The sequence below is a fragment of the Prunus mume genome, linkage group LG4, assembly GCF_029339155.1.
Source record: "Prunus mume cultivar Tortuosa linkage group LG4, ASM2933915v1, whole genome shotgun sequence".
Classification (NCBI taxonomy): domain Eukaryota; kingdom Viridiplantae; phylum Streptophyta; class Magnoliopsida; order Rosales; family Rosaceae; genus Prunus; species Prunus mume.
This window is the reverse complement of record NC_142701.1, coordinates 20,462,376-20,473,913: the sequence shown is the minus strand read 5'-3', so window position 1 is coordinate 20,473,913 and position 11,538 is coordinate 20,462,376. Positions and strand designations below refer to the sequence as shown.

Sequence of the window (11,538 nt, the reverse complement as noted above, 5' to 3'; positions counted from 1 at the left end):
GGCAAAGATGTCATAGGAAATATATTATCTTCGTCTCAAGCCTCTGCAACTAAAATTATATGTTTAAATTCCTCTTCCCGACTATTGTTTGTATAAAATAAAAAAATTCCATATGTAACTCTTCTAGAAATACCTCATCTTCCACATAATGTACGTATTTTTATAGGATACATAATAAGCACAATATTAGCACCTAATTAAGACAAAAGTTAACCTAAATGAGCTAAAATATCAGCAATGGAGTTATATTTATAAAAGTTGGTGACATGACTCAATGTTTGTTTTGTGAGGAATAACAGAATCCATCATACAGATGGAGTTAAAGGAAGGCTAGTGTTTGGTAAGCTAGGAGGAGGAGGACGGATATTTGAAGTTCCATGCTTGGCCATGGGTATATGTATCATATGGTTAAAGATGCATGAGCACAATTATTCAATGGACCCCACCCTAAATTATTCCTCATTAATTTATCGTGGAGTATATGAATGATTTGACCCCCTCCTCCAAAGCCTATATTTATGTCGACCATTGCTTCAAAACTTAGACGCTGCCTAATGATAAGCATTAATCCAAGTTAGAGTAAAATATTGGTCAAATATAACCTAATATTTTGTAAACATGTTGTTGGTCAAGTTAGCTCACATGTTAATGCATTTTAACTTAATCGTTTTTTTTTCATATAAGCGATATTCAGAGAAGGATATTCGAACACACAATTTCAAATATAAACGTAACTGCTTCTTTAACCACTTAAGTTATAAGTCCCTTATAATTTTAAGTTAGTCGTCAAATGCAATTAAATTAAAGTTGAGAATCTTGTGCGTAAAGTTCATTATTTGAGAAAAGAAATTGAGTTCCTAAAAGACAGTGATGATGCGCCCAAGCAAAAGCCAAATCGAAAAACCGGTTAAACACGCGTTTCCATAGGAAGATCGGTTTATGTTTCGAGTGTTTGTTAGTTTTAGAGGAGAAACGCTGTTTTCCAAGTCCAAAGTTACTGCTGGAGTGTCAATGCAGCACTCTTCCACCTGTGTCGATCAGGGATTGGGGGTCAGAACAGTGCCAGGTGACGGAGATGATTGATTGCAAAACCTTGGCCAGGCGTCCGTACACTCCCAACGGCGTTTACCTGGAATAGTGAAAGGCCCTGCAAGTACACGTGTCGAGAAATGAGAACGGAAATAAGACTAGTGGATGTTTTCGCTATCGGACGTCTTATCGGACGCGTGCTGGGAAAAGCTACTCCTTTGCCTCTTTGATTATTATGGCACTCAGGTCTATTGGTAAACGGTAAACTAGCAATTTTTATTTTTATTTTTAAAAGAAAAGTACTTCAAAAAAATTGGCAATGGATGTGATGATCGTACAAATCAAAGTTAACTCTATAACTAATACTCATAAGAAGATGATGAAAAATATTACAAAGAAGATCCGCTACCATATTAACTTCTCGATAAATATGCTGAAAAGAGACATGAGTATAATTTTGTAGCAAGTACCAAATATCGTGCGTATGATTGATTATTCGAATTGCTCAAGGAGCTGGGATTTGTTTCTTGAGAATTCAAATTAGAATCTTGGAATTCCCTTCAATTTCGTAATACTTTAGATGCCTTGTCACTTCGCAACATCTCTGAGTTCCTACAGAGTCCCTCGTTTAGAAATGCAGCATAGCACAAATGAGATTGAGATTTGATTTTTCCCACTAACAAATGGTGCTGTGCTTTAAAGCTTTGCCACAATACAACTCAGTAGATATAAGATAAGAGGCTTTCTTTTTGGGGTATGTACGTCTCACAAGTCCACTTCAAGTTCAAGTTCAAGGGTTGTTGCTATGTGTGTGCAAATTCCAGAATCTTAGAGGCATTTTTCAAACCACAGCCACATGTAGTATAAGTTTGTTACAGAGGGTAGGTTTCAGAAATATGAACCCCCGCCGCCCCCCCGAAAGCTCAGCCACATTTTTACTTCTACGCTGCCTATAATGTGTGGAAGTAAAAATGGTGTCCACTTACCATGGTAGGATGGAAAATCACTACCAGTTTTGAGATCATTTCTTCTGTTTCTTCCAAATAATGCTTACATTCAATACATATACTAAGTGCTATAAAGTTTGTATGAGAAATGGATAACGCGTGCTAACCTGGTATCCATTCAAAGAACCTTCGTATGAATTTCAGAGGGTTATATATACTTTCCTACTGAGTTGCTATCTTTGGCAAAAGCTTCCTTTTTACTACGACTCCAATAAGGACCACTGACTGATCTAGTTCTCTTCCAGCTCGCAAGCCGCTTCTTAGTAATTTCGCATAAATATCCAACAAAAGTTATCTACCATTTCTTCTTACAACACAGCACATCTTATAGCCTAAAGTTAAGCAGATATTTCCTAGCTCAAACTCAAGAGACGTACGATGCTACTCCTAATCAAAAACCAAATTGACTGGAAAACTCATATCACATTAAACATGCAACAAAAGGAACACCTTCAGCAAATATAAGCCACCATATCTACTGACCACAAAAGAAATCAATAACAGAAGCCGCCGGAGGGGAGAGGGGATGCTTTTCGTCTGACCCTTGACGAATTCTGCATAAGGCCCCCTGACTTCTTGTGTATAGGGCATCAAATCAAATTCAAGCATAAGCATAACATCAGATTTACCAAGGATGAATATGATTCAATTGGGGGATTCATCTTGCTAGGGAGCAGGGTAATAAATATGCAGTCTCTAGAATTGACATGGATGGCAAACTATCCATGTATTACATTATCTGTGATATCAACATGAAAACGATTTTGTAATGTATATATCTCTACTGTCTAAAGTGGGTTCATAAACTTCCTGCTCTATATCATTGGACATTGATAAATCATTTTAAGATAGCGCAACTAGCGTAAGAAAATTTTCAACAAACTCAAACAGATGTTTTAGAGCAATCAGGGCAGCTAAAATGACCTCTAGCGTTACAGTTGGTGCAAGAAATGGATCTTACTTTCGAATCACTACCCCCAACCGATTCATAGAAGTCATCAATGAGATTTAAACCAAACACTCCTCCTTCTTTGATTAATCCAACTCCTTTGCATCTTGAGCATGCTATCATCCTCAGATTGCCACATCTCTTGCACATTCCCAAAGAACTGAACATTCAAAGGATTCATTCATATACAGCACACATAAATCAGAATGCACAAATACATAATACACAAATCCCACAAGCAAGTAGAAACTGAAACTGGAGTTTTATTGAATTGAAGATTGATTTTTAACCCACATGAAAAAATTTCATTACAAGGATATTTATCCAATTCTTTGAAACTAAGTACAACTTGATGAAGATAATGGAGCTGAAGTGAACTCAAACATTAGAAAGAGTCAAAGACAAGCCTTTTGCGATGAATTTTGGAAATGGGTAATTACCTGCGCTGAGAGGCAGAGATGAAAGCGTCGACCTTTGGGGCAGCAATGGTGGCGCAGAGGAGCAGAGCCCCAACTCCAAAACCCGCCAGCTCGCTTGCCGTTATGTTATCCATTTTTCCTCTCTCTCTCTCTCTCTCTCTCTGTTTTCCTGTCCCAGCTCTTGCTGATAACTGATATTAACCACCTTATCTGAACTTTCAGATTATCTGTCGGTTAATATTCTTATCGGGGCTCCAGAAAGCATCAACGGCCTATTAGCTCAGCTGGTTAGAGCGTCGTGCTAATAACGCGAAGGTCGCAGGTTCGAGACCTGCATGGGCCAACTTTTTGTTTTGTTTTTCTTCGTGTCATTTCGGTCATTTCTCCATGGCCTAGGCTTTGTCATGGGTTGAAAACCACTGAGTCTTACCGGGCTACATCCAAGTCCAATCTCACGTTGTGTCAAATGGCCCATTTTTTGTCTCTTGGCATTTTGGGAACCCAACACTTATTTTTAATTCACTAATTAACATGAAACCCACTTGCATTTGTGTCTTCGTTCAGTTGGCTAAGGAAAAGGAAGTGTATATTCCCTCTTTACATAAGATCTCGATCTTCCTATTCATACATTAGAGTAATTAGAATATGGTTTTGTCAAAAAGAAAAAAACAAAACATGTAACCTACTTATTAGAGTAGTTAGAACATCGTTTTGTCAAAAAGAAAAAAAAAACATATAACCCATTTACGTTTGACTTTTGTTTTTCCGTGAGAACTATTTGTTTTTATGTCATTGATTGGTAATTACGATCAATGGCGGATTCATGAATATTTATAGATTGGGCTATTGTTTTTTGGTTGGGATCAATTATAAGCCTTATTATTAAACAAATATATATATGTATATATATCAAAAGCAATATTTTCTTCAGATTAATGAAAGTGGTACACTTTTTGAATAATTCAATATATTTCCTTGAGATTAAAAAATATTTTCAGAATTCATTAAAAGAAAAATACTATTTTTAGAGAGATATCTGAATAAAAAAAACCTAGAAAAACCAAAATTCAGAGGCTCAAACGAAGAAAAATTTGAAGCTTGAGGACTTTGGATCAGCAAAGTAGTTTTGTTAGGGAGAGTCTGTATTTCAATATTTCCAAAAGAAGCAACATCAACAAATTAAAAACAAAAAACAAAATCATAGAAATATATAAACATTATTAGAGCCAAATCAAAAGCTGAATAAACCAAAGAAGAGAGAAAAAAAATTTAGTAATTGAAGTATTTAAAGTATTTGGCTATAGACATGGGCTTCGTTCTAGAAAAAGTGGTGGGCTATTATTTAATTTTTCTGAATTGAGCTTACACAACTAAGCCTAATTTGTCTCTCTCCAAAGTCAACACTGGGCTAGAGCCCACTTTAGCCCAAGCATGGATCCGTCCTTGATTACTATTCAATTTCATCACCATCTATCTTTTTACCAATTCTTGTCATCACCATCAGTTGGTAAGGTTCTTGCATTGTGTGTAGCTTCACTAGTATTTGAGTCCCGCTACCAACAGTTCTTGTTGATGCACAATCTGTAATTTCCTACATAAATTCATACAGTAGCAATGGTGAGAATAGTCAATTTCCCCCTGAACTTTTGTTCACCCAAAAAAAAAACTCTAAGAAGCGGTAAGATTTTGGGTCGCTTTGAAATTTTAGGAACCAACCATTTGCATGCATATCTCTCTCTATGGTTGATGGTAGCGAAAAGAAAATGTAAAAAAAAGGAGTGGCCATGACGCATATAGCACACTAGACGTAAGTACTTTAAATATACTAAGTTCCATCCAATTGATGAAACGTAATCACTTTAATTTTATAGTATTCAACTTTCAAGTGCCTTTTCATGGATATGCATGAATATATATCTCAGGCTCAGCTCTTTTAATTAGTTTCAGGGTTAAACTCTTCTGCTACATACATATTACTATTGACTAGACTCTCTTTTCGCTTCATCGATCAATCAGAAGATGTTCTTGTGGCCTATTGATTAGCTTCTCTTGTCAATCATCTCCAGCCATCAGCTTTCAACTTGGTCATTGACTGGTCAAGATTTGGTCACTTTAAAAGTCAATCCCGGTCAAAATTGGGAAATTAGATATACAAATATTTGACACAAAAATTATTATAATGGCTCTCACTGCTCATGCAATTTTGATTTCTCCATTTTTGCATGTATGAAATGAACATGAGGGCAATATAAAGCCTGTCAATCTGACTATACATATGAATGACAGCCATTTTGACTTTGCATGTCTAAATCCTTTTGCAATTCTCAAAGATCTGCAGAAGCATGATTTCATATGTAGGAAAAGTTCATGTAAAATTGTCTGCTGATCGATTCATGAAACTGTGTTCTCTTTCTCTTTGGGAACATCTTTTTTTCTTATGGAAATTACAAACAGCTTTGTTGATGATCACTCATCCCAAACCAACTTAATGGATATCTTTGTAGATTGATTGATACATGGCAAATGCAATGGGAATAACATTGGTAATGAATAATAATAATAAAAAAAGAATAGAAAAGAAGGATGAGCGTTTGGCTACACAAATCTTATTTATTATATGTAAATCAAAATTAACAATAGTGCAAGTACAACAATAATAAAACCAACATACAGGAAGTTCATAGGATTAATTAATTAGGATACATTAAATAATCTGGTACAAATTAATAGATAATAAATCAGCCCTCTTAGATCCTTAGAAGATGTAGCCTCCATTATAGAATGTGTTAGAGTAATCCCCTCCAGAAGAGAAAGCTGTAACTGCTGCTTGATTCTGCATTGCTGATTTGTTGCACTGGCTTAAGCTTGTGTTTCAATCCATTCGACCGTTTACATGCTCATCATCTAAGTTCCAGAGGCGCCCCATATATAACCCTTCTTCTCCTAATATATCTGCCCAAGACCCTACACTTCCTTGGTTCATCAACGCAGGCAAGCAATATTGGTCCCCCACCAAGTTGGGGTAGCTGCTACTAAAAAGATTCATATTATTCTCTTGCCTTGCTTGTGCCTCATGATCAGTAGTCATGTTAATGTTTTCTCCTTGGCTTGCTTCCGATTGTGGCGTGGCTCGTATTTTCAGATTTTGATCTTCCTGCAGTTGTTGTTGCTGCTGCTGCTCCTGTTGTTGTAGTTGTTTTGCTAGAAGAATTTGAGCTTTTCGTTTCTCTTGCTTCTGAGTGCATTTCTCTTTCTTTTTGAAATGAGTTCTCCAGAAGTTCTTTATCTCATTGTCTGTTCTTCCTGGCAAGTATCTAGCAATGCTAGACCATCTGTATACATTTCACATAAAAATGAGTGTACTTGATAATTATTCAATCTAGCTAGCTACAGACAGACAAAGCATAGGACATCATTATATTGCTTACTTGTTACCCCATAAAGCATGCAATTCAATAATGATGCCTTCCTCCTGAGGTGTTATATGGCCTCTCTTTAATCCAGGCCTAAGATAATTCACCCATCTAAGTCTGCAACTTTTGCCACTCCTGTTCAAACCTGAAAAAACAAATTATTAGAAATTTTTTAAAAAACATGCAATTATTAGAAGTTAATTAAGAGAGTTTAATTTAATTACCTGCACACTTAGCCACACAACTCCATCTTCCCTCTCCATGTAAGTTGACATATTCATTGAGCAGCTTGTCTTCCTCTGGTGTCCAAGGACCTTTCCTCCATCCTTGTTGTTCTGCAAATCCCCAACCCATCATTGTTACCATCCTTCCTTTCCTTGGTTTCACTTCAATTCAACCCAGCTGTTTGTTGTCTCTGTATTCTTTGACACTTATTGCACAATGCATGGCTAGTTACCTTCCCTCCATATATATGCATGACATATATATCTCCTCCTACCTCTGAAACAGTGACTTCAATATCGTTTTCTTTGATGATCTCAGTCAAGATCTTTGAATCGAATCTATGCTTCAGTCTCTCATCATATCAAGAAATTGACCCTTCCATCTACAAATCTGAGTCCAAGTGTTGAGACGTGGTGTGTCAACCAGGTCAATATACTTTCAACCAATCAGACCACAACAGTTGTGCCTTCTCACTCCTAGTCACCGTACACAATGACATCACCATCAATATTATTCCCTCTGCATAAAACTACACAAACAAGCCACATTGTGTTCCATTGTTTTATTTTTCTTGATGATGAAATTAATCCGTCATTGTTGAGATTAGTGGGTTGTTGATGTCTCCTTCGAAAGTGCCTCTGATCCAACTGGTGTGTAACACCTGTGGCAAAAGTTTTGCACGATTAATTAGCATTATTTATGGTTAATGACATCTATTAATTAAATTTTTTAAGCACAAAGAAGTTTCTGGGATGCCATTTAGGGTAATGGGGCACATAAAGTTTTGAAAGGGCCCTGATGAGTCACCTATCCTACACCTGGCTCTTGGACTCATCTAAGTAGCTTATTTGGAAAGTTGGGAAGTGCTTAATTGGTTTGCTGATTTTTTTTTAAAAGCAATCTATGCCTATATATAGTAGGTAATGATGGTTACAGAAACTATATTAGTATTTGAGCTTTGTTAAAGATTACATAAGTGTTCAAGATCTTGTCGAGCTTAAAGATTTTACAGAATGAAATGCTTGATTTGATGGGGCCAAAATGAAGATAGCTTTTGCTTCTCTCCTAACCCCTTTTGAGTAATGTTACTTCATCAATGACCACGAAACCCAACTTTACTTTGGACAAACTGGGAACTATCCCTTTCAATCTACACAACCTATGTATTTGTTCATGCATCTTCTGAAAAAGAAGAAGGAAAAAAAAAGATCTGTGTGCTAAAGTGGATAATATTATATGGTTTCTAGAAGGATCTAGTTACAACCTAAATGATACTATAAAGGGTTCCAATAATTTCATTTTGGGTACAATTTTGTGGAACTTATATTTCTTTCCACATAGCAGAGAGCAGATGTAGAAATGAAGATTTCAGAATTAGTTAGTGATTAGGTATGTAATGCACCCATATTGAGCAAAATAATGTGGCAGCTAATGAGTGGTATTTTCTTTATTGTTAAACTAATTGAAATTTGTTGATTAAATTTGATCTAATTTCTTTTTCCTCCTTTTGATGATGGCTAAGAACTAAATGAAGAAATGGTCCCCCACTGCCCTTTTTGACGTAATGATGTTTTGTACAAGAGTTCAATGGTTAAAGAAACTCCACTACAGTGTGTGGAGGATTAACAGTGCATGCTAAAAGGTACAGACAATAATACTTTTAAAACTTATAAGAAGGATTGCATCATGACCATAAGTTAAAGCATATGGAGTCATTCCGATGGCATACTTTTTTGAAGTTTATATGCCCATAAGGTTTCTGATAGCCTTTTTGAAGTTTTTTTTTATGACCTTTCCTATCACACACAATACAGGATCTTAGGACTGAACCCAGGACATTGCGAGGGAGTAAATACTCCAAACCACTACACTAGTGGGTCCTTTTACAGCCTTTTTTGAAGTTAAACCATAATTTTGTCCGTCATTGTTTTCGGTTGTTATGTATTATTTTTATTATAATTAGTATTATTATGGAATAGAAATGCAGAAAGCCCAATAATTATGAAGCCCAAATCAATCAAAATTAATATTTAGATTATTTGGGCTTTTTCTCTGGTCACAATTTAGAGGCCCTGATGAGTAGATTTTATATTATATATTTATTATATATTTAATCACATTCTTAATATATTTTGGTTAATATTTTGAAAGAATTTTGATATTTTGAATTATATTCCCAATATAAGACTTTCGACTTCATCTGGAGCAAAACATAATCAAATGGACGAATTTTGGAGTAATTCCAGTTGGAGGACGTTAGTGAGTCACTTAGCTTGATCGTCTCGAAATTTCATATTTTTCTACTAAACGGTTATTTTATGGAAATAAAATAAAGGAGCAGTGCTCGGTACTGAAATAGTGACGTTTTGGGCTTTTACTGCACTTTGAAGCCCAAAATGACTTTGGATGGGTTCGTGGCCTTCTAGAAAAGTGTTCAGAATATTTTTATATTTAAAACAAGCTACCTTGGGCCTGATTTGGAGGAGATTTAAGGCCAAAACTTGGTTGTGCAGTTTAAATGCAGATTCTGCTAGTCCAATTTTGACTTTATATCCTAGTATTATTTTATTTTAATTAGTTTCCTTGTGGGGATAGAAAAGCTGGAGGGGGCAGCTTGTTTGTAGGGGTATTTAAGTTGGTTTTCAAGGCAATATTGGGGACTTCTTTTTGGCTTTTGAACGTGACGTTGTGGAGAGCAATTGCTAGGTTTTTGGAGTTTTTACGACTTTAAGGTGTTTTCATTCTTTTCCTTCTTAATAATATTTTCTATGATTTCAGTTATGAATATGCATAACTATTTTTCTTTTGCTATGGTGAAGCCTTGAACCTTAGCATGAATATGTAATTTTTATTTAATTGCTTATGATTGATTGCATACATACTTTGAATTGTTAATTACTATTTTAAACTATCTAATTGTCTTAATGCATGATCACCATTAGGATCTTTAGAAAAGTAATTGGATGCAATTTTGGTCGGAAAGTTCCTTGAAATTGACGTTGGCTTCTTGTGATTAATAATTGTAATTTCACTTAAGATGAACACCACGTCTTAAGGGTTGCATGGTTTTTCAAATGGTTTTCACAAAACATAATGAGTCTTTCATGTTCAACTTTGATCCGAACGTCCAGACGGATTGCTTGTTAGATATACATTCTATGTTAGAAGTTCCAAGTATAATATAAATTAGGAAAACCTAACCTTTGAAGTGGCATGTGCAAATCATAAGTAATTGGTAAAAAATCATAGGATTTCTAGGTGATGGTGAAACCCTAGTGCATTTATAAATTGGTATTTAAAACTCTTTCTTTCAATCGTAATATTTTTTAAAAAAATTTGTTTTCAGTATCAAACAATTTCATAATCATATTTCTCAACTTTTAATTTTAGGTAGTTCATTGGAAATTGTTTTTACATAAATTGCTAAATAGTCATTTAGGAGAACGACCTTGCATAAGCATCTACACTACAATAGCCTTGTATTCTTGCAAGTATTTTATGTGATTTTAACCTTATTTGCGTGGATGGTAAAAATCGTATCAAGAAATTGGCGCCATTGCCGGGGACTATTTTAGATAATTCTACTATTTTTACCATTCATGCAAATAAGGTTAAAATCACATAAAATACTTGCAAAAATACAAGGCTATTGTAGTGTAGATGCTCATGCAAGGTCATTCTCCTCAAGGACTATTTAACAATTTATGTAAAAACAATTTCTAATGAACTACCTAAAATTAAAAGTTGAGAAAGATGATTATGAAATTGTTTGATACTAAAAATAAATTTTAAAAAAAACAATAACGATTGAAAAAAAGAGTTTTAAATACCAATTTATAAAAGCACTAGGGTTTCACCATCACCTAGAAATCCTATGAATTTTTACCAATTACTTATGATTTGTACATACGACGTCGAATGTTAGGTTTTCCTAATTTATATCATACTTGGAACTTCCAACATAGAACGTATATCCAACATGCAATCCGTCTGGACGTTCGGATCAAAGTTGAACATGAAAACTCATTATGTTTTGTGAAAACCTTTGAAAAACCATGCAACCCTTAAGACGTGGTGTTCATCTTAAGTGAAATTACAATTATTATTCATAAGAAGCCAAGGTCAATTTCAGGGAACCTTTCGACCAAAATTGCATCCAATTACTTTTCTAAAGATCTTAATGGTGATCAGGCATTAAGACAATTAGATAGTTTAAAATAGTGATTAACAATTCAAAGTATGCATGCAATTAATCATAAACAATTAAATAAAAATGACATATTCATGCTAAGGATCAAGGCTTCACCTTAGCAAAAGAAAATTAGTTACGCATATTCATAATTGAAATCATGGAAAATATTATTAAGAATGAAAAGAATGAAAACACCTTAAAGTCGCAAAAACTCCAAAACCCTAGCATTGCTCTCCACAACGTCCAGCCCAAAGCCCAAAACCGAGTCTAAGATAACGTTTTGTTCACGTGTGCATTGAAGTTC

At 35.0% G+C, this 11,538-nt stretch overlaps 2 protein-coding genes and 1 non-coding gene across 3 annotated transcripts; 1 reads left to right on the top strand and 2 right to left on the bottom strand.

The window, feature by feature from the left end:
• Positions 1–2,715: 2,715 nt before the first annotated feature.
• On the bottom strand, positions 2,716–3,597 carry LOC103329576 (chaperone). The gene is made up of 2 exons (XM_008232066.2): positions 3,426–3,597; positions 2,716–3,145 (listed from the first exon to the last, which is right to left on the bottom strand). Exons 1-2 carry the CDS (start codon positions 3,536–3,538, stop codon positions 2,920–2,922), a joined length of 339 nt encoding a protein of 112 aa, XP_008230288.1. The 5' UTR covers positions 3,539–3,597; the 3' UTR covers positions 2,716–2,919.
• A 76-nt stretch (positions 3,598–3,673) lies between these two features.
• TRNAI-AAU (transfer RNA isoleucine (anticodon AAU)) lies at positions 3,674–3,747 on the top strand. The gene has a single exon. It is a non-coding gene; the product is annotated as a tRNA-Ile (tRNA).
• Positions 3,748–6,188: 2,441 nt separating this feature from the next.
• On the bottom strand, positions 6,189–7,183 carry MYB121 (myb domain protein 121). Its single transcript, XM_008232188.2, has 3 exons — positions 7,042–7,183; positions 6,833–6,962; positions 6,189–6,736 (listed from the first exon to the last, which is right to left on the bottom strand). Exons 1-3 carry the CDS (start codon positions 7,181–7,183, stop codon positions 6,277–6,279), a joined length of 732 nt encoding a protein of 243 aa, XP_008230410.2. The 3' UTR covers positions 6,189–6,276.
• Between the last annotated feature and the right edge of the window lie 4,355 nt (positions 7,184–11,538).

Excerpts from the sequence above, each read along its gene's own strand:
- LOC103329576 (XM_008232066.2), bottom strand. The coding sequence starts at position 3,538 with ATGGATAACATAACGGCAAGCGAGCTGGCGGGTTTTGGAGTTGGGGCT. Across the intron at positions 3,146-3,425 it reads ATCTCTGCCTCTCAGCGCAG|TTCTTTGGGAATGTGCAAGA; the intron begins GTAATTACCCAT and ends TTGAATGTTCAG.
- MYB121 (XM_008232188.2), bottom strand. The coding sequence starts at position 7,183 with ATGGTAACAATGATGGGTTGGGGATTTGCAGAACAACAAGGATGGAGG. Across the intron at positions 6,963-7,041 it reads TTGTGTGGCTAAGTGTGCAG|GTTTGAACAGGAGTGGCAAA; the intron begins GTAATTAAATTA and ends TTGTTTTTTCAG. Across the intron at positions 6,737-6,832 it reads CATGCTTTATGGGGTAACAA|ATGGTCTAGCATTGCTAGAT; the intron begins GTAAGCAATATA and ends AAATGTATACAG.